This window comes from Schistocerca serialis, chromosome 2 (assembly GCF_023864345.2).
Source record: "Schistocerca serialis cubense isolate TAMUIC-IGC-003099 chromosome 2, iqSchSeri2.2, whole genome shotgun sequence".
Taxonomy (NCBI): domain Eukaryota; kingdom Metazoa; phylum Arthropoda; class Insecta; order Orthoptera; family Acrididae; genus Schistocerca; species Schistocerca serialis.
The window spans coordinates 300,568,629-300,592,629 of record NC_064639.1 but is presented as its reverse complement, the minus strand read 5'-3'; the positions used below and the strand labels follow the sequence as shown (position 1 = coordinate 300,592,629).

At 38.4% G+C, this 24,001-nt stretch overlaps 1 protein-coding gene across 1 annotated transcript in view; it reads left to right on the top strand.

Annotated features, from left to right (window-relative positions):
- The window catches only part of LOC126455920 (sphingomyelin phosphodiesterase-like), a 169,333-nt gene that overhangs the window by 40,804 nt on the left and 104,528 nt on the right, over positions 1 to 24,001 (top strand). The window contains exon 2 of the mRNA XM_050091678.1: positions 9,224 to 9,381. Within this exon, the coding sequence (XP_049947635.1) occupies positions 9,224 to 9,381 (158 nt within the window). The remainder of the gene's footprint in view (positions 1 to 9,223; positions 9,382 to 24,001) is intronic.

Below are 24,001 nucleotides of genomic sequence, written 5' to 3'. Positions count from 1 at the left end.
GAATAAGACACAGAAATTTATTCCTGTAACAGGGGAATGCCTACAGATATTGTTGTTGTAGTGTTCAGTCCGAAAACTGATTTGTTGCAGCTCTCAGATTCAGTCTATTGTGCATAACTAATGCAACCTATATCCACTGCAACTTGCTTACTGTATTCAAGTCTTGGTCTCTCTCTACAATTTTTAGCCTCCACACTTCCCTCCATTACCAAAGTGATGATTCATTCATGCCCCATGACATACTCTGTCACATAATCTCTTCTTTCACTCAGCTGTTCCATATATGTCATTTTTTACCTAATTTGATTCAGTACCTCTTCATTACTTATTTCATCTGTCCATCTAATCTTCAGCATTCTTCTGTAGCATCACAGTTCAAAAGCTTCTATACTCTTCTTGTCACAACTATTTATCGACCCCATTCCACTTCTGTACAAGGCAACATTCATACCTTCACAGTAGACATCCTTACATTTACATTTATATTTAATGTCAACAACTTTCTCTTTTTCAGAAATGCTTTTGATGCTAGTGCCATTGTGCATTCTTATATCATCTTTATTTCAAGTATTGTCAGTTACTTCGCTGCTGAAATAGAAAAAATTCTAATCCTACTTTTAGTGTCTCATATCCTTATCTAATTCTGTCAATATCACCTGATTTAATTTAACTACATCCCATTAACATTGTTTTACTTTTGCTGAAGTTTGTATTATAACTGCTTCTCAAAACACTACCCATTCTGTACAACTGCTCTTCCAAGTGCTTTACACCTGTAACAGAATGGCCATGTCATCAGCCAGTTTAAAAGTTTTAAATTTTTCTCTCAGATGTTTGATTCCCTCTACAAATTTATCATTTGTTTCCTTCACAGCTAACTCAATCTACAGACTGCCCTATGAACTTATTTTAGAAGAAAAAACAACCCCTTTTCCTAAATCACTAGATGCAGATTTATTTTTAAAAGTCTTATCAAGGACTGAGGGCAGGGCAACTACTGTCTGTGGGATGGGAACTAGTGCCAAGTTGCACCAAGTGATATGTTGCTCTTTATAAGGAGAAATGCTCATGAATAGGTCCATCTCATAAGATCTGTTTTGTTAGTTGAAAAGTGTGAAAAACATACTGAACAATCTGCCTGGAATTCGAAGAGGTATATCTATGAAATATCTTGTGAAAATCAATTTACAGCATTTCGAAAAGCCGATTTTGAGGGCAAAATGTAGGTGCACTTCTCATCTGAACTATTGTATGTGATAATCGGCAAGTCCTAGACATTTTTCCTTCCCTCAGTAGAAGTGCATGAGTTACACATCTGATTGTTGAATGGAATTGGTATATTTTTCTACATGAATTCCTATTTAAAATATTGTGTGCATGATCTCCTTTAGAAATCCCAGAACTAGAAATTTTTAACTGTAATTTCCTATCATCCTCTTGAACAAGTTCTGTTTAATTTATGCTCTGCTGCATATTTTTACGAACTGCTGCCATGGTATTACCAACAGAAACTATTTACTTTACATTGTAAACAAAGGTCCTTAAAATCATTTCTTGACACACCCTTGCACCCAACGATGTAGGCTGCACAGTGACACAGCTGCACAACCAGAATAGAGTCTAACACTTAATTCGAGCAATAACCTATAATTTTTCTAGGCTACTTCATCCTGTTTTTGTGGTCATGTGGGCACAGTGTGCCTTTACTGTTCATCTACTATGTTTCTAGGCATTTCTGTAAAGTTTTCAAGTGTATCTTAATGTTTAACCCATTCAGATATGCCATTGCTTTTATTCCCTCCTGCCAAAAATTGCTATGTTCTTCTCAGCTTCTACAACTACACATAATGTATGCAGTGGAATATGTTTTCATAACATGTGTGTCACTACATTTCATCATGCAACTTAGAACTGTAGTGTTGGTTGAAAAAGTGTGTTATATGTAAAGTTCTAAGCCTACTAGCTTTTAACTGCAGCTGCACTGGCATACCAGCAGTTTTGTTGTGATTAGTGATGGTAAGTAAATTAGTAATTTATAATTATGTGGATGTATAGTGGAATAGATATTTATGTTCATTTGTATAAATGTATGTAGTGCCAGTATTTAGATACCGTATATAATGAACATGTTTCTTTTATTTTGTGGTATGTCGAATCTTAGATAAAAATATTACAAGCTACAAAAATTTTTCTTTCCTATTATTATTGCGTAATCTTAACACAGTTCTGTAAAAACATTTTCATCTTGCCTTCCTTAAAGCAAGGACATAAGGATTTTGCATGTTGGATACAAGTGAGCAAGCCGCATGCAGCTGTCTTTGAGAAAACACGGTTTTTCCTAAATGCACACTGGCAACTTTTGAGTGTCTGGCCTTGAACTTTACTTAGGGTGCAGGAATTGCAATCTTTTAAATTGAAAAGGCAAAGGCAAAGTCTCCTTTAACTGTGCCAATAATTATTACAGCCCAGATGTGTAATATGTAAGCGTGTACCATTACATAATCTTGTTGCATACAGATTTAGTGTTAAGAGGACTGGAACACATGCCTTTAACCTCAGTTCATGAGAGTGGTCGTCAAACTGCGATCCAGATCAAGTACTAGCATGGCCCGCGGTTCTCAGCTGTATTTTATAATAACATGCTTCTAGCAAATCACAACCAAATCCAAAAACTTCAACTGATGTTAAGAGCTTCTTAAGACAGCAGTTTTCCTACTCAGTAACAAACAAAAGTATCGATACTAATACAGACAGTAATAGTATAAGATGAGCCTAATTTTAATTGATATTTATGAATTTGCCTAAAGTTAAGTGAAGTTGGCCACTTACATCAGGGGCAGAGGGGTAAATTGCATGGCCACTACAGGGTGAGAGATGTGGGATGGGAAATGTTTTAATGTTTGTCTTTCAGCACTGACAACTGAAGAGCATATGTGACTTGTACTGATCCATTGCTATAAATTTTGACACGGAATTACAGTAACACAGATTCATCAGTGTGTGTTACAGAGACGGAGATGTTCAAATGTGATACATATTTCTAGCAATGAATATGAAATTAAATTAAAGCTGCTATAATACAACACAATGAGTAGAAGAAAGTGATATTCAAAACACTTAGTACACGTTTGTGATTGTGTCTCAAATTAAGTAGTGTATTTAAATGTAAGTGGAGTTACTGTTGTTAATCAATTAATCATCCACTCACACTGAAAACATCAAAAAACTTCATCAGGCAATTACAGTACTGTACTTATGGGTTTCTCAGAGCATCAGCAATCTGAAACAGAGAATAATACACACGAATTGTTCTGAATGGTGCTGACTTAACAATCAGTACTTTGGGGTCAATGACCAACATATCATGTCCTTACTATAGCTAATCTGTTGGTGGCTCATAATATACACATTTATGTAGGTTAACAATTAATAATAAGATTGGTGCATACACAGCAAGGTGACTCCCCAAAATGTTTGTACTAGCTCTTGAACAAAACATGTTTGGTGACTGCTGCTCTATAGGGTATTAGGTGACTTGTTCAGTGGGCATAATATTATCAACAAACATTCTATATCTCTTACCACTTGTGTCCAATCCACATACTGTGCTGATTCTGTGTCGTTGTGATGTTGTACACACATACTTGTTTTTAAACTAAATTTTTCAACATGGTGCCAGAAGGATGCTGTCAAAGAAGAATTTTGCTATGCCACCGTTGATGAGATAAAAACAGAATCGCTAAAGGAGCTGAACACCATAATGAAAAATGAGTTCCAGAAGTGCTTCCAAGATGGGAAAAATCACTGGTACAAGTATATTATATCTGATGGGGATTACTTTGAAGGAGACACAGTTGATATTGAGGAATAAATAAAGATTTGTTAAGAAAAACAAAAATTTATGTTACTTTTTGATGACACTTTGTACATTCATCTCATACCAACAGCTAACATTTTATCAAAATCCAACCACAATCATTATTTTTATCGAAGTTACCAATAGCTGTCTCTTCATGAGAAAGGCCAATGGTAAGTGAAATACTCCATGTGCTATTTGGTTGCTATCGAGTATCTTATTAATGATAGCTTATAAAAAAAAAGTCAGTAAAATATACTCATAGTGGAAAGAATCATGAAAAAACACAATAAATTGCCAAACAACTGTTTTGTATTATAAAAAGAAAATAAATGCAAAATGAAAGTTAAAAAATATCTATTATATGCTACAAAATGAATGTCTGTTTCAAGGAACCAAGATGGGCCCTAAAATAAAATGTGGGCTTTTTCTAAAATAGCGTTGAACTGATGAAGGAAGAAAACAAAAAATAATTTGTAGAATGGTGCAGCACAAATTTTATAATATTTACATGTCCAATAATGTCAGCTGCACTTATGTGTCTACCTCTCTGGGTACACGTAGCTTGATAGTATGACAAACATAGCATCACTGCCGAGCACGGTGTGTGCAAAGGGGCAGAGGAAGGGGAGCTCATGTATGCATCATGCTATTGCAGTGCAGTAGAACTCCAATCATCCACATGAGTAGGGGCTCGACGTGATCTTGATAATCAGATATCTGGATAATTGAATAAATTATGAAAATAGGTAATTTGTTTTTAGAAAAAGCTAAAGATGTGTACACATACTACTGTAATATTTATTTAATAACTGCAAAACAATATTGTTTAAATTGTGTACTGTATAGTGTCATTTCTTAAATATATTAGTAGGAATCATTTGTTTTGCTGTCTTCAGTCACTTTTGTGCAGCCAAATCTCACATCCACTAGACAGTGGTCACACTCAAGCTGCCACTTCACTCATGTTAGAACAGTGCCTAGACATGCAAACACCTCACCAGATGGTGGTCGCACACCTTGTTCAGTGGCAATGTCATCCTCCTGCCCATCAGTTTCTTGAATAATTTCATCAATCTGAGAATTTAGAATACAGGCTCCAAAGAATCACAAGCAAGCCACTTGCCTCTATTCTCAGCACTGCAGTCAGGATGTCCAGGAATTTTTGAAAGGATCCTCAAGTGATATTTCGTCCTATGCTGGTTCTCTTTCTTCCTTTTCTTCTTTACATTTTTTTCTTTCTGTACCTCACCTTTGGTTGAAATACCTTTCAGTTTATACTAATCTCTTCTTAATGTGGTTGCTTTCACCAAATTCCATGCTTCTGTCACCATGTAAGAGCAGTCTTTCAAATTTAATTTTTGGTGATGAGCCAAAATGCCTTCTTCATTTCCATCTCCTACCAGAAACTTCATCAACAGTTGTCTACTGTAATGTCACTTTATAGTTTTGATAACCAATTGGCCCATTGGCTGTAGCAGATTCATTACCTTTGGCAGCAAGAATGCTTTCTGTGGGATGGGCGGATGCATTGCCCAGAATTAACATCACCTCATCTTTCCCAATGGTCTTTTGACATTCTTTACTTCAGGTATAGAAAGGCTTTTGATTGGTTCTTGTAAGAGATTGGAAGTTTTTTAAATTTTTTGAAAGCCCGTTGGGTTTTTCATTTTCCTCTCAACAGAACGGTATTTTGTTTGTGGTTTCCTGTAGAGTTAGCACAGTTCAGTAAAGTAACACAGCCTTTACTAATCTTCTGGTCAAGAGCAGTAGTTTCCCTTTTAGAAGCTAAATTTATTTTAGGCAAATCCTTCCAATAACAACTGTCTCATCTGTTTTTTGTATGAAAATTCAGAATCATAAAATTCTGTTCCAATTTTGAATTTTTCAGTAGAATTTTCTGCTGATTTTTGGGGCTGCTGATAGCTTTTCACCATTTAAATCCAATTTGTGAATACCATGTCTTGCCTTGAAATTCTGTAGCTAGCAATTGCTGACTTTAAATAAATACAAACTGTTGATTTTCTTGGCTAAAACTTTTGCTTTTTCACAAACAATTGGCCCTGAAAGACGGTTTCGCAGTGCTTATTGCTTCAAAAACCACTTGAAAACGGCCTCTTCCACCCCTTTGTTTACTACTGTTTTCATTGCTTTTCTTGATGAACTCCCATCCTCATTCTCAAGGATAGAAATGAAGTATAAACTGGTGACTTGTGCCTGTATGTCTGAAATTGCTAATGTTCCCACTCTAAATTTCTCAGATAACTGCTTACCACTCATGCATTTGTCTGACTGTTCAGCATTTCCTTATAGAAGACAAATGTTGCACAGCAAATTAAAACACATTCACAAAACAAATCAAAAGACGCAGAATACGGAACATATAGTGACAAATCAGTGTATACATTAAGGTCACAACACCACTGTAGGTCACACTGAATGACAGGCACCGCAAGCACAACAGCACACATATTGTGCATACAACAGTATGCATACTGTATTCATTGTTCACTGGAATATTTTGTCTTTTAATATATTCACTGTGGATTGATGATAAGGTAATAAAGAAATATACAGTGTTCTACATACTGTAAAAACTATTGAACAAAACCAAAAATTTTATTCATACAGTACAAATTCCTCTTTTCTCAAAGTGATATAGATAGTTTGAGTTCTACTGTAGCTATATACATTATACAGTCTGTACAGTATACAACAAATATAGTAACTTCTTAACATGGTTCACCTTCCCTGATATAAAAACATTCTCTACTTCATCCTAGGGGCCTATTATTATTATTATTATTATTATTTCTAAAGTTGTCTACATCTTCCTCAGGTTTCAGGCTATACCCATATCATATTTCATCAAAATCGTGGCAGTGGTTTGTCATTAAAAGAAAGCAGACAGGTTTACTTTCACAATTAAAATATTAATGCAGGTAATATCATGCATTTACTCTTTAACATAAGGGACAATATTTTGTAATTGGTTTCAAGACAGCATCTGCAACAGATGACAACTGCCAGCCCTGTTTGCTTGTAATTAGAGCAATTGTAAATATCTGGAACAGAGATTGCTTTACTCTTCTCACTCAGTGAAACCAAGCTTATGTGAACCTTAGTCACTTTGTCAGTTCCAGTGTTATACGTGGTCTTAGCAGGTAGTGGACCAAAAATTTTATTTCAGTTTTGTGATGGATCGAGTAGAATTTGACAAAGTACTGAAAGACCTAAATCAAAACATGGCCTCCTGCAGTGGACAACATTCACTCAGAATCATTGAGATCTTTGGGAAATGTGATACTGCAGTGCCTGTGTTATTCTATATGATGATGCAAAGCTCCTACTGACATGCATATGTATCCAAAGAAACAGACACTGCATTGACTACAGCCATTAAGAAATATGTGAAATGTATTTACAGTTGTAAATATGGACTACCATTAGCTATATAATGGAATAACAACAATGAAAATTTGTGCTGGACTGGAACTCAAATCCAGATTTCCCATTTATCATGAGTAGTCGCCTTACCATCAGGCTATCCGAGCATGACTCACAGCCAGACCCAAACTTCCATTTGTCGCCAACAATGTGTCTACAACTTGTACTCATACATCCATTATGTATATTCCTATACAGCTGAGATAATTTACTTGAAAATCACTTGTCTGGTCTCAGAGGATAAATATGATATTCCAGTGCCTGTGTTATTCTAAATTGCAATGCAACGCTCCTTCAGACTTGTATGCATGTCCGTAGGACCAGGCACTGCCGCAACTACAACCATTAAGAAATATATGAAATGTATTCACATTTGTGAGTATGAACTACCATCAGCTGCATAATGGAATGGCAACACTGAAAATTTGTGCCAGACAGGGGCTTGAACACAGATTTCCCGCATATCATGAGCTGTAACAACGTTTGGCTACCATTGCATGGCTCACAGCCAGGCCCAAACTTCCATATTTCATCAACCATGTGTCTACAACCTGTACCCGTACATGCATTATGTATATTTCCGTACAGTGGAGACATTTTGGAATAACACAGACACTGAAATATCATACTTATCCACCAGCACTGACCGGAAACTTTCAAGTTTTAAGCAAAGTGTCTCCCCTGTATGGGAATACACATAATGGATGCATGATTGCAGGTTGTAGACATATGGTTGATGAAGTTTGGGTCTGGCCATGATTCATGATCAGATAGCCAAATGGTAAGGCAACATCTCGCAATAAGTGGTGAATTCAGGTTCGAGTCCCAGTGCGGCACAAATTTTCATTTTCATTATTCCATTATACAGCTGATGCTAGTCCACATTTGCAACTGCAAATACATTTCATGTATCTTTAGGAAAAACAGTTATGACAAAAAATCTTTGGGTGGGTTTAGTGACATCTCTGAACAGTCAAAGGGACTGTGTCTGTGATACAACATCCACAGTCAACATTTATCTTCAGGACTTCTGGGAACCAGGGTGATGCAAAACTTTTTTTGATGTGTGTACATTCTTATGAAGCCACTGCTAGATTTTTATGTGTGCACTCTTCTAGCCAAGTTCAACAAGGTTTCCCTAAAAGCCAAACCTTTGTATTAATGATATTTCATTAACAACCTTATTTTTCTAGCAAAAATCTTCATTTTACTATATAAAATTGTTAGCGCTGTAAGATAGAAACATTCTGTTCTAAAATTTGAATAATTATGTAACAACATTTTTTGGCAGTGATATTTCCTGAATTTCAAAATTTAGTAAAAGTGCAGGACATTTCTGAAATAGTAGAGAATCAGGGCTTTCAAATGTGATGTGTCAATCCTAAATAGTTATTTCCAAAGTCAATATTTCAAATGAGGGCTGGTTTTCTTAAACTTAAATTTTGAATAATTCCATGAATGTAATGTTTTTGGACAAAATACTTATACATTCTCATCAGTTAAGTCACAGTTTCACACAGTTTCATCCTGAACAGTAACAGCTATAAAAATGAAGCTTATAACAATATTTGTTGGCATCACATACATGGTTGTACCTATCAAACACAAAAATATTTGCTTATTTCAGAACAAAAATGGAACACCGTAATTCAGTCCTTGTATGCAAATTTATATATTGCTATTTGCAAATGTTTTGATAGCATTATGGTATCATCAGAAAATATGATTTTATTGTGATCAACATAATCCAAATAATCACATCACAATGAGCAACAGTATTAGCGTGATACTTCACATAAAGAAATTTTTCATATTACAAGAACATCAATATCTGTCACTACATCAAAAAAAATACTCTATATAAACCCTCCCATTTTGCTCTTGATTATCTTTTTAACACTGTAAAACTCTTTTTTGCAGAAGCATGGAAGCACAAGGCTTTAACAGAGATGTTTATGAGTGGACTGGAGACATTTCATTCATCAAGAGTGAAGACACCTCATTTTCAAGAGGCATTGCATCATCTTACCCTGACAAATCATATTGAGTCAGAATATCTTACAGATCTGAGCCCAAAGGTATGTCCTCAAAGATATACATACAAAACATAAATTGTCTTTTAAATCATGTAATATATGCAGTATTAATTTGGCTCACCTACATTTTCTGGACAAAAAGGTTTTCTGTAGCAAATACAACATTGTATTTTTGATATCACCTATAACAAAAGAGACTAGGAATTTTTCTACAGGTCATAATAATTCAGTGTTGGAGCAAAATTTTCTTTTTGTCTTCTGTTCTTTTATTTTAATGAGACATCAACAGTGATACCACTGGATACTGCGCATTTACTTCCTTGAACAATGACAAAAAAGATTTTGCCCTCTTCATGTTTAAAGGGCCTATACTAAGACTTACATGAAATGACTTAGGATCACCACATACATCATAATGTAATAAACATAGCCCTTCCTGGAACTGAGACTTGTATTCCCTAAAATGGCTAAAGCATTGAAGCAATGCGACAACTTCAACCAGTCAGCATTGCATGCAATTATATTTGCATTTTGACTGCCAGCTGGCAAATTACCGGTGTCAGTTAATTTAGAAATTCTACCTTAATATAGATTTAATATAAAACAGGTTTCATCAGGACATATTAACTACCATATTACATGTGACATAAGCCTAGAATGAAAGTCTGTGAATAAATTTTGATCATGATATTTCACTTTTCTTATTAACAGACAACATTTATTTTGTGTGATGAAAAGGGCTGTGTCTTTAATTTCAGTGTTTCCATGGATATTTGCATCCCTACATTTGTGGTACTGCCTTGTCCCTCCAACAAATCCATTTCTCCCAATGGTACTTTCTCCCTAGGATAACATTGAGTTGCAGTGTTCAAGGTAACGGAGGGAAGCATCTGTGACACGGAAAGTTTGAGTCACTACTGGAGGCATCTTCAGTTGGCCTAACTGATTAAGCTGACTGCTAGCAATAAGGAGGAAACCTTGTTTTGAATCCTTGTCTGGCATCAATTTACATTCATCATCTTAGCTTTAAAATTACTATAGTCCCCAAAAGAAAAATTTGAGCCATTCAGTACTAAAGCTTGTATTGTAACTGATGTTATTTCAGTTTGAATCTCAGGTTAGCTACCCACAATGCTCCTAATTACTAAGCCACTATTTGATACTTTGCATGAAGTCTGACAAAATATGGCAGAATTTGGGCATAGTGGCATTTTATAATATGATTCCCTCAATAGATAAATACACTATAGACAAATCTCAACATGACTAAAAGTTTGAAACTCTCACGAAGGTAACAAGACATAGGTTAGAAACAAGAATAGGATGCACATAGAGATACTCAAGAAAAGTTATTAATACAGCTTCAACACTGACTTACTTTAACATCGAGTATAGATTTAAGTGTCAGGAAGTCATTTCTGAAAGTATTTGTATGGAGTGTAGCCATGTATGGAAGTGAAACATGGACGATAACTAGTTTGGACAAGAAGAGAATAGAAGCTTTCGAAATGTGGTGCTATAGAAGAATGCTGAAGATAAGGTGGGTAGATCATGTAACTAATGAGGAGGTATTGAATAGGATTGGGGAGAAGAGAAGTTTGTGGCACAACTTGACTAGAAGAAGGGATCGGTTGGTAGGGCATGTTTTGAGGCATCAAGGGATCACAAATTTAGCATTGGAGGGCAGCATGGAGGGTAAAAATCGTAGAGGGAGACCAAGAGATGAATACACTAAGCAGATTCAGAAGGATGTAGGTTGCAGTAGGTACTGGGAGATGAAGAAGCTTGCACAGGATAGAGTAGCATGGAGAGCTGCATCAAACCAGTCTCAGGACTGAAGACCACAACAACAACGACAACATACTTAAGTGATTAACATTGCAAGCACAAGACAAAGCATTGCAAATTAGAAATGCTGGTACAGTAATGACCAGAGTAGCCACCAGAATGTTGAATGCAAGCATTAAAACATGCATACATTGTGTTGTACATGTGTCGGATGTCAGTTTGGTGGATAGAGTTCCAAGCATGTTGGACTTGATCGGTCAATACAAGGACAGTTTCTGCTGTTTGTGGATCATGCTGGAGTTGTCATCTTGTAGTGTCCCATATGATTGAAGACAGACCTGGTGATTGAGCAGGCCAAAGCAACATGTTCACACTCTGTAGAGCATATTGGGTTACTACAGCAGTATGAGGGTGAGCATTATCCTGCTGAAAAACACCTCTTGGAATGCTATTCATGAATGACTGCACAGCAGGTCAAATCACCAGACTGATGTACAAATTTGCAGTGAGGGTGTATGGAGTACCACGAGATTGCTCCTGCTGTCATATAAAATCATGCCACATACCATAACTCTAGGTGTAGGTCCAGTGCGTCTAGCAAATAGGCAGGCTGGTTGCAGGCCCTTAACTGACCTCCTTCTAACTAACATATGGCCATCACTGGCACCGAGGCAGAACCAGCCTTCATCAGAAAACACAAAGCACTGCCAACCTGTCCTCCAACAAGCTTTTATTTGACACCACTGAAGTCACAAATGGCAGTGGTTTGGGGTCAGTGGAATGCATGCTACAGGTTGTCTGGCTTGGAGCTGTCCTTGAAATAACCCATGTGTAACAGTTTGTTGTGTCACTGTGGCACCAATTGCTGCCCATATTGCTGCTACAGATGCATTATGATGAGCCAGAGCCATATGCTGAACACAATGGCCTTCCCTCTTGATAGTGCCACGTGGCCATCAGGAGCCATTTCTTCACGCAGCCATACATTCTCGTGACCACCACTGTCAGCAGTCATGTACAATGACTACATTCCTCCCACATCTTTCTGCAGTATTGCAAAAGGAACATCAAGCTTCTCTTAGCCATATTACATGACCTTCTTCAAACACAGTGAGGTGCTGATAATGGTGTCTTTGTTACCTTGACGGCATTCTTGACTAACATCACTTCATCATGTCTAATCTCAAAGGTAACTAAATCTCATGACCATTACAGAGTGTATTTAAAGCAAACCTGAACTACATTCTCATAGTGGCATTACTAGCACCACTCTTATGTGACTGAATGCAAAATTTGAATAGACATCATATTTTAGATGCAGGAACACATATACCAACTTCTCTTTATGCCACACAACTCCTTCTCGGCGTTGTGATCTTTTTTTTCTGTCAGTGTATGTTGTGTAGGTTAAGTGGGTGGCAGAATACCACTAGGCAGGGGTAGGATATACTCCTCATCTCAGTGCACGAAGAGAGGTAGTCAAACCACTGGTGGAGAATGTGATACAGTTGTTCCAGTCCTGGGTGAGAGTGAGTTGTGAGAGGGATGCTCCCTTGTGGCTGGACTGAAGGTATGTGGGTTGTGGTATTTAAAGCAAACCTGAACTACATACTCATAGTGGCATTACTAGCACCACTCTTATGTGACTGAATGCAAAATTTGAATAGACATCATATTTTAGATGCAGGAACACATATACCAACTTCTCTTTATGCCACACAACTCCTTCTCGGTGTTGTGATCTTTTTTTTCTGTCAGTGTATATTGTGTAGGTTAAGTGGGTGGCAGAATACCACTAGGCAGGGGTAGGATACTCCTCATCTCAGTGCATGAAGAGAGGTAGTCAAAACACTGGTGGAGAATGTGATACAGTTGTTCCAGTCCTGGGTGGGAGTGAGTCGTGAGAGGGATTCTCCCTTGTGGCTGGACTGAAGGTATGTGGGTTGTGGTAGGTTACTGGAGATACAAGGCATGGGAGAACTGTTTTTGAACAAGACTGGGTGGATAATTTCAGTTTATAAAGGCCTCAGTCAGAACCTTAATATATTTGGGGAGGGACTGCTCATCTCTACAGGTGAGATGACCACAGTTCGCTAAGCTATATAGAAGGGACTCAAAGGGGTGGAAGCTGTTGAAGTGGAGGTATAATTTGTGCTTGGTAGGTTTGAGGTGGATGGAGCTATGGAGGTAGCCACCCTTGATGTGAGTTTGAAATGTGGCTTGTTGGGTTGAGGAGGACAAGTGAACTTAATGAGTGAGATGGTGTTGAGATTCTGGAGGAATGTGGTTAGGATGTCCTCACCCTTGGTCCAGATCACAATGGCATCATCATGCAATCTGAACCAGGTGAGGGGCTTTGGATTCTGGATGATTAGGAAGGATTCCTCAAAATGGCTCAAAAATGAGTTGACGTATGTTGGTGCCATGTGGTGTCCATTGGTGTACCAAGGACTTGTTTCTAGGAGGAGTAATTTTGAATGAGGATATGACTGGCCATGGTGACCAGGAAGGATTTTGTAGATTTAGAATCAGTCAGTCATTGGGAAAGGTAGTGTTCAACAGCAGCAAGGCATGGGTATTGTGGAGGTTGGTGCAGAGAAGGTGGCATCAATGGTGCTGAGCTCTTTGCTGGATGATAAAGGAACAGGAACTGCAGTGTGTTGGTGCAGGAAACAGTTGGTGTCTTTTATATACAAGGGTTAGTTACATATAACACGCTGGAGGTGTAGGTTCAGAATATCAGAGATGGGAGCACAGTAACTGGCCACAATGGGTCATCCAGGGTGATTGGGTTTATGGACTTCAGGGAGCATGTACAAGGTAGAAGTAAAGGAACGGTATGGATTCGGAGAGAGATAGAACTCAAGGGCAAGGTTCTGGGATGGTCCTAAGAACTAAAGGAGACAGGAGATCCTGTTGTATTTCTGGAATGGAGTCAATGTTTCAGGATTTGTAGATGGATTAATCTGCCATCTGCCAGCTGGTGGAGTTCTTCCACCAGGCATTCCCTGCATTTCAAAACTCTCTTGTCTGGAGAAGGGATTATAAGATCAGGATCAGTTTTTAAATAGTAGACTGCAGTTCGTTCTGTGGATGTAAGGTTGTTTCTATGTTGAGGGACTTGGAGAATGATTGTGAGGCAAGGTTTGATATTAGTAAATTCTGGAAAATTAACACAGGATGATTTTGGAGCAGTAAGGCCAAGTAAAATTGGATAGAGGAGTGAACTGAGTCAGATACAGTTCAATGTTAGATTTGCGTTGAGTCTGATTCATAGGGTTGGTGGTGAAAAAATATTTCCACTGCAGGGACTGGGAGAAGGAGAAAGATCATTTAAAAAAAGTCCAGTATGGTTGAATTTGGGAGCAGGGCAGAAGATAAGGCCTTTGGAAAGAACTATATTTCTGTGGTACTGAGGCTTTTGGAGGGAAAGTTTATGACTGCATTTCAAGCCTGTTTGGTTTCTGGATTCTGTATGGTGGAGGGTGGGAGTTTCTGAGGATGAGGTAAATGTAGTAGGTCTGCAAGACAGGGTTTTTAGGGTATGAGGGGATGCAGGAGAGGTTTGGAGGCTCTTGTAGAGTTGGTGTATAGGGATAGTCCGAGGCAGGAGTGGGAGGTGAACAGATTGGAGAGTTTTTTGAGCTGGCATTGTGCATGCAGCTCTAGTTCCTGGAGGGAAAAATTTCAGCTTGGGAGTTGAATTGCAGCTGTTCGGGATGGCACAGCAGGGGAATTTTACAAATGGGGAGGAGGTATTTCAAGGAGGTTTGGGCCTGATTTATATGGTTTTGCAGGGCTCTGGCCTGTCAGAATTTGAACAAATAAAGGTCATTGTGGCAGTAGAGATTGCAGCTGGAGTTAAATAATTTGATAGTCAGCCTATTTGTGGGAGATGCATGAGCTAGGCAGCAAGACAATGACAGTATGTGGGACTGGGTTCTGGGTAAGGATAGGGAAACCTTCCTTTATTGGTACAGATGAACAGAGCATGGATCAACAGTGAAGAATAAAATATATGAAAGAATGGAACAGATTGATGTATCGGGAAAAATGTGAAACTGAGGCAGTGGGATCAATTTCTTTATTCCAGCATCTGCATGCTGACCTCATGTAATCCATTTACATCTGTTACCCTTCTCTTCACACATATCTGTCCAGCAAATGGCATCCCACTACTGCTGTATTTTTATTTATTTTATTTCTTTGATGTCAGTGTGTTTCCACAACAATATCAGTTTGTTTTTGTCTTTCACTATTGGCCATACTCTCTCGGGTTTCACCTTTTTCCCCCATACATCATCCATTACATTCTTTTTGTGTTTACCTGTTCACCTCCTACTCCCACTTTGGACTACCACTATCCACCATCTCTACAAGAGCCTCCAAACCTCCCTCAGATCCTCTCATAGCCGTCAAACCCTGCCTTGAAGACCTACTACATTTACCTCATCCTAAGAAACTTCTTTCCACCACCAACAGAATCCAAACCTCAAACATGCCCAGAATACAGTCATGAACCTGTCCTCCAAATGCCTAAATCTGACAGAAGTAGCAGGTCTTTGCAAAGTCCTTATCTTTTTCCCCACCCCCCAAGTTCAATCATGTTGGACTTTTAACCAACCCTACCAATCAGACTCAACCCAAAAGTAATGCTTACTCAGTTCACTGCTCCACCTAACTGTGATCCACACCCACTACACCCAAATCACCCCCCACTAACATTTCTGAACATCAAACCTTGCTTCGCATCATCCCCCAAATCCCTCAAAATGGAAACAACCTTACATCCAAAGAAAGAACAGCAGTCCAACATCTAAAATCTGATCCTGTCCTTATAATCACACCTATGGATGAGAGCTCCATCGCTGTGATTATGAAATGCAGGAATTGCCTGGTGGAGGGTCTCCACCAGCTGTCAGATTTCTCCACCTACACACCCTGACACAGTTCCCCATTCCATAAATCCAGCAGGATCTCTAGTTCCTCCTCAAATTCTTAAGCCCATCCCACAACTCCCCTGAGTCTCTCTCTCTCTCCTCATGCCTACCACTCTCCACAATCTCACTTTCTACATGCTTCCTAAAGTCCATAAACTCAAACACCCAGGATGCACCATTGTGGCCAGTTACTGTGCTTCCACTGAAAGGCCCTCTGCTCTCATAGTCCCACATCTTCAGAATATTATCCATAACCTACTCTCCCATATAAAATACATCAACCATTTCCTGCTCCAACTCTCCACAGTTCCTGTTCCTTTATCACCCGACAGCATGTTCATCATCATATAACAAGTTGAAAGAGAGAGAGATGGGGGGGAGGGAGGGGGGGGAGAATGATATATATGTACTTATGATAAACCCCTTCCCTCTGTGAGATTTGCCTGCTTTATTTCTTCGTTGACAGTCCTCAGATTCCACGTACTGCATTGTTATACTGGCTGAAAAATGTGAAGTGGGGGGGGGGGGGGGGTGGAAGTTCAACACTGACTACTGTAAGTGATGTAGTCAACAGTTGCACAGTTGAATTTCACAGTTCTTTACTTTCACTGTTCACTAACCCCCAACATTACACCGTTAATATGGCCATTTCACTATTGGCTAACTTTTGATAAGCTTCATTAATAGTTTGCATGCATATGTCAGCGTACTGCTACAATAGTTTACCATTGAACGTATATGAGCAGTAAAAACATAATCACACAGTTCACAGACTTTCAAATAAACTGAACAGTCACTGTCATTGTTTTAACACATGGAAATGGAATATTTGTGTTACACTTATTTCACGGTTGCATTGTTATTGACCTAACCAATACAGGTTCCTCATCTGAAAATCAGCCATGGACTGTCTGTCTCAGGACCAAAATTCAGGCCTTTATATACCATCACAATAATAGGCACTGAAACTACACATTGTTTGATGTTTAAGTTGAAGAAATTACAATTAAAACATAGCTCATCAAACTAACTGAATACATAGAAATATTTCTTCTTTTCAACAGTTTCTTCCACTACAAGGGTTAAGCTGCATTGTTTGTTTAAATGATGAAATTAACAGATATAGTTATATAAATAATACTTTTGACAAACCTGGTAATTACTTTGGAATTAATGAAGGGCTGGCTTTGCTAATATATTTCTGAATAGAGCCAAATAGATACTTTAAGAATACTAGTACTACTTCTTCCAAATGTTTATAATTAGCACACTATTTATATTTGTTTATAAGTCAACAATAGAATCTAAGTCACAAAACTATTACTGATTTCTTCCTATAACAAAAGATATTAACTAGTAATAGCCAAAATAAATTAGGAAATTGAGTAAATGCACAAAACTAAGCACAACATTAGTTCTGGTGCTATATTCTTTAAAACTGAGGGCCAACCTTTCTCTTTCATGAAAATGCAGGTTAATGGTAACTATTCAAAAATGAAAAAAATAATTGAAGTAGGCAGATGGCAAAACAAAAGAGGAAGTAAAAAGATCCCAGCTTGCTTTATCACACCTTGACAATTACTTTCCTCCACACCTCCTCTGTGGTACCACAGATGACATTTCACTAACCTCTTTTGTATTAAGAATGCAGTACAAGTGAGGTGACTGTTTGCTTCCACCACCTCGAGTGGAATGCGTAAGTTCTAATTAATGTTCACCAACCTGCAGGTTCTATAGTTGTTATCCCATGTGCAGAGAACAGCACATAGGTCATGAATCTGTTATCTTGAGGCTGTAATAAACTCTTAGTGAGGAACTGATATGATATAAATAATTAAATTTCCAATTAGTTTGTTTATATGAGATGCAACTTGCTTATTATTACCAAAACATGAGAAATTGCACAATTACAATCCTCTTTAGAGTAGAAATAATTTCCATTCTTCAACAAAATAATGAACTGCATATTTCTGTAATTACTATCACATTGCTCTCAACTACATGTCCAAATAACAAAAAATTGCTAATAAATTCTTGACTGACACTGACTATGGCAGACAATGTCTGTCCTCCGAGGCTGCTGAACATTTAAAAACTAAGACTTGCTACTTAAGTCTTGACTGATACTGACCATGGCAGACAACATGGCTGTCCTCTGACACTGCCGAACCAGCTCTGATCTTACAGCTGAACAACTTTGCATGCCATCCAAGTTAGGCATGATCCAAAGATCTGTCTGCATTTTCATTTAGCAGTTGCTTATTCTTCTGCTGGTTGTCAATACTTGTGAAATAATGGAATGATAGCACACTATTGAGAGATCCTTTAATATGAAATACAAGTAAATATGCCGTTTAGTTTTTGTAATATTAATAACAGAACATTATTATTTTGCTGCACAACTTCTGAATGCAGCCAATCACAGAGAAGGACCACAATTTAGGCAGTCTTTCTCATGATAACCATACCAAACAAACCATCTGTCATTGGTACCTCACACCACACTACATCATCTTCCCACTGCTGCCTTCTCAACTGCTCTAAGAAGAGCTTATTTTGCCTGAATATGACAGCTGTGAAGCCAGAAATATTACAACTATTGATGCCACTTTCCTCTTTGACTAACATCCTCAATGCCCACGTCATTGTGCCTATTGAATACTACCTGTCCCAATGCCTGACTGACTTGTAGCCCACAACCTCCTTCCTGGTCAACTTGACCAACTATATCCACAACCACAATTACTTCTCCTTTGAAGGCACCACCTACACAGAAATCTGTGGTACACCAGGCAATCCTTATTAATCAGCCAGAACCCCAAATCCCTCATCTGATTCAGATTCACTGATGACATCGTCATAATCTGGACAGAGGGTGAGGATACTCTGCCACATGCCTCCAGAACATCAACACCTTCTCCCCCAGTCAATTTTCCTGCCCTTCTCAACCCAACAAGCCATCTTCCTCAATGTTGGACTCAACCTCAAAGATGGCTTCATCAGTTCCTCCAACCATATCAAACCTACCAACCACCAACAATACCTCCACTTCAACAGCAGCCACTCATTCCATACCGAGTCCCTTCTATACAGTCTAGCCACTCATGGTCATCACATCTGTAGTGATGAGCAGACCCTCTCCAAATATGCCACAGGTCTCACTGAGGCCTTCATGGATCAGAATTACCCTCCCAACCTTGCTCAGAAACAGATCTCTCTTGCCTAGTCTCTCCAGTCCCCTAGTCCCCTACCATTTCCCACATACTCAATATCTGACCACAAAGGAGCACTCCTCTCAAGACTCAGCCACCAAGGTCTGGAGCAGCTGAATCACATTCTCCATCAGTGTTTTGACTGCCTCTCACCATGCATAGAAATGAGGATTACTCTATCCACTATTCTCCTCACCCCTCCCACAGTGGTATTGTGCTACCCACTGAACCTATGCAATATACATATCAATCCCTACCCCACCTCTGCTCCCAACCCTTTGCCTCACGGCTCATTCCCTACCATATACCTAAATGCAAGACATGTCCCATACATCCTCTTGGGACCAACTATTCCATTCTTGTAACGAGCATCTCCTATCCCATCAGAGACAGGGCTACACTTGAAAGCAGCCATGTGAGCTGCAAACTAAGCTCCAGCCACTGTGTTGCTTTCTACGTGGGTGATGCAACTAACAAGCTGCCTGCCTGCTTGAATGGACATTGTCAAACTATTGCTAAGTGACTGGTGGACCACCAAGTTGCTGAACATTCTGCCCTACACAATGTGCTTCCCTTCAGTGACTGCTTCACGGCCTACATCCTTCCTAACAACACTAGCTTTGCTGAACTGCGCAAGTGGGACTCTCCTTACAACATATCCTTCCTTACTATAATTCACCTGTTCTCAACCTTTGCTAGTCCCACTCCTCTACAACCGATCTATTCCCTACTCTGCTCCCGCTCCAGCACTATAAAAGCATCCTATTCTGGCGACACACCCACTAGTCCTCCGTCTTCTCTACTTCTATCCTCTCACATCTCCCTTTTCTATTCCCACCCCACCCAGCACGGTGTCACAACTCTGCAACTAGCACAACTAGCAGCCTCTGGTGGCTTGTGAATATACATTTGGGGTGTTCACAAATTTTTAGACTCAGATCAACCTGAATGTGTGAAATAGCATCTGTTGTATAACAATCATGATTATGAACAAATTTATGCAACTACAGCCACTGCAAAGAATAGTAATAATAACAATAATATGCATAACTTGTCTGACAAAAGAAAGACTCGCTTTTGTGAAATGTTGTTTTGCAGATAATTATGTAGAGGTTAGAGCAAGAATGAAATAATGGAAATAATATATAAACTTCCACTACTCTCTGCCTTGTCAACCAAATATTAATATTACTAAAGTTTTATCACTCACCAAGTCTCCATTTCTGAAGCAGGAAAAAAGCATAATCTCTTCTTACGAAATATCCTATCCTTCTCCAGTCCACATAAAAAGTTATTATTGATACACCTTATGCTGCCCTGTAGGTACACATTAAATAGATAAAAATATACAGCAACATGACTGACATTCCTTATTTATAAAGAAAATCTATGCGTCTGTTTTTCAATCATGCAAATGTCTCAGTCACTTCATGATTGAAGTCTGTAGTATGATTAACAAACTTTTTCTCAATTGTGAGCATTGCCAATGCTGAAAACTTGTTCTCTGTTATTGTGTTTCAAAGAAAGGCTTTTATGCTTGTCAGTGTTGAGAAACAAGATTCAGGGTCAACTGTTGTAAGAGCAGTTGTTATAATTATTCTAATTAGTTCACATAAGTGCAGAAATGTGTCTAAATCCAAGCTGCAGCATTTCAACGGCACCACCCGTGCATTGAAAGTCTTTTCTGCTGTAGAGTATTTCTAGATCTGTTCTCAGTTGTGCCTTCAATAACCATGGGCATGCTTCAGCAGTAATGTCAAGTTCTCTCTCAGGAAAATCTGTCAAAAATAGAGAAAATGAGTTCACACCCAACAATTTTGATGCCACAAGGTGATTCATGAATAAATATCTTTCATTCACACAGTTTATTATGGTGTCACAGACTTCTTTCCATCTGCTACTTTATTTTCTGATTTTCTTTTCTTCTGAATTTGTTCTTCACAAGCTGAGAAAATTTCTTCAATGGCAATATTTCTTATTCCCGTAATTACACCTTCAAACTCCAATAAAATATTGTTTAACAGTTATTGCTTCAAGATGCCAATGTTGTAGCTTCCTGGAGAGTATGTCTGTGTGTAGCATGATCCTATGAAAAATTGTAGCCAAAATAAGAACTCAGGATCTTTCAAATTGGAGAGGAGGCTGTAACTTTCTCATCTGGTTTTGTTATCTGCATGACCAGAGAGGGTAATTTCTTTTAAACACTCAATCAGGCTTTCCTTATTCTCTTTAACTGTGGATTTACTGTCCAAAAGTTAAACACCCACCTTGTAGCTGCTAACCATAGTAGTCTAGTCTGTACAACTCTGTCTAGCACACCTGTTCTGTGTGGCGAAATAATGCAAACTTAAAATTCCTTGCATTATTATTTCTCTACATACACTTGGCATACAATTCTGAAGTTCATTTTGAAGTGTTCTGGATGTACCTTTAAACACAGTTGCAGTTTCTAAGTGTTCTTTCATTGAGCCATCAATAGCACTTACTTAATTTATAAGCCCACAAAACACTCCTGAGTTTTCTGATTCTTCCCTTTCATCATGACTACATAACGCTAACTCAAACGACCCACAAAATTTTATGCAGTCTATTAACCTGGAGAGGATATGTCTATTCCTGTTCACTTGCTCATTGTGTTTCCTGACAGACACTCTGTATATGCTGTCAAGCTGAGTACTGATGTTCACTTTACCGAGCACTGAGAGTTCAATGTCTGCATTTTTGTGTGAGTATGTTTTTGTGCTTTTCTAATTTTTTCAGACAAATGTACAAGATCTCTACACCTGTATTAGTTCACAAATTAATTTCTGGACTGAAAATCAGACATGGGAATCAATACAGTGCCTATCTTACATTGCATCCACAGGACCATTTATGCTTATTGCACACTTCTTTGTTAAATGTTCACTTGTAGTCACACTTTTTTTATTTGGTGAGATATTCAGTCAACAAATATAGTCCACAGATCCTTAGTTCCTTTGTGGCTAAGTCATCCTGGTAATTTAGTTTTTTGTCAGATCCTAAAATTGATTCAGCAGAGTTCATCTTGACACTGCACACGAAAGCTGATTCACTGTTTCCTGTCAGTGCTGTTATCCATACAGTACCAAACCAACTACAACACAAACTGCCATTAATGGAAAGATTGAAATCAGATAGTAATGCCTTAGTGTCAGTATAACTATAATGTATTTTGACATCTGATTTAATTTTACTGTATGTTGAGTGAATTGGCATATCTGAGGCGTGTGCTACCACCTAACGGGATTAACTCCAATCACTAAGTGAATGGAGTGAGCTACCATCTAGTGGAATTGACATAGACTTGTAGTTGAGTGGAAATGACTAGCTGTGTACGCCACAACCCACGTACATTGTTTATCTGCTCCACATGTATTTGACCCATAAGGCAATTACGTCATGCCAGTCATGGACATGCAGAAGCTCCTTAAAATGTGCACAACTGAGAGTGTGCTTGTACCCGTGATGCAGAGTTTCACTAAGTCTAGGGAAGTAGGAATGAGGAATAGCACAGTAAAGTAAAGTGCCATATATTTCAGATTATTGTGTCTGTAGTACATTTAACAGCACTCAAAGAAAAATAACCAATAAATCCTCAAGGTGTCAAAAGTTTGGATGTTCATGTGGTCATGTGCTCTTCCACAGCAGCCGCCACTGCTAGTGACACTATGCAGACCCCACCACATTCCTGCATGTCCTCACAGCAGCACACCACCTTCTCCTACCCCTTCCCTGCTACCCCTTCCCACCTCCACCTCAGGCCTCTTCCTCAACCCCACCACCAATGTCAGATTGCTGTTCATATCAGACCCAGTTGCACCCTGCAGTTTTGTCACTGTGGCCAAAAAAATGGCCATCTGTACATGAGTTGTGCTTGTGTGAATGTGTGTGTGTGTGTGTGTGTGTCTGCTATTTCTGAAAAAGGCCTTTTGGTCAGAAGCTTAAATGCTTTATTGTCATTTGGATGTACCTGTGTTCAACTCAGAGCCTCCTCTATGTAGCGAGTAGCAAGATATCCTTTTATAATATTGTTGAAAGCATAAAACAGGTTTATCTGATAAAATTAATTCTTGTCTAAAACATTCTACTTCAGCACCTATGTTAAGTGAAGTACCTAAAACATCAACTGGAATATTGTTGAAAATAAGAATCTTTAGTGAGTGCTATAGCCATTCTGAAATGAAATGGGAGAGCATTTTAGGAAGTTTGTGGGAAGACATTCTTTAATAACTCTTGGGGGTAGCTGTTATAACTGTAATGAATTTTTTGTTTGATTTCCTATTATGGTACTGACACATTGAAGTCTTGAGAATGCTCAGTCACAAACCGGAATAACATTGTGTAACATGTAAATACCTTGAATGATAACATGAACACACAACTTTGTATTGACAGTTCATAAATGTTTTATGTTAACATAACAAATGCGCATTGCACTGATTGTCATTCTCTCGAAACCTGCTACCGACTATTCTTCACTCATTTGTAAACACACCCCTGGAGAGTCATTTCATTACATTTGTGTAAAGGGTGAATGCCTCATCTGTCATGGAACAGAAAGAAACCTTACATGTTACACATGGGAATGGAATTGATTATGGTAAAATAGAGGTGTTCTTGTTGCAAAGCTGATCCAAAAGTAATGCCATGAAGTGGTCATCTATCAATGATGAGTCCACATCCACTCATCTCCGCGATTAC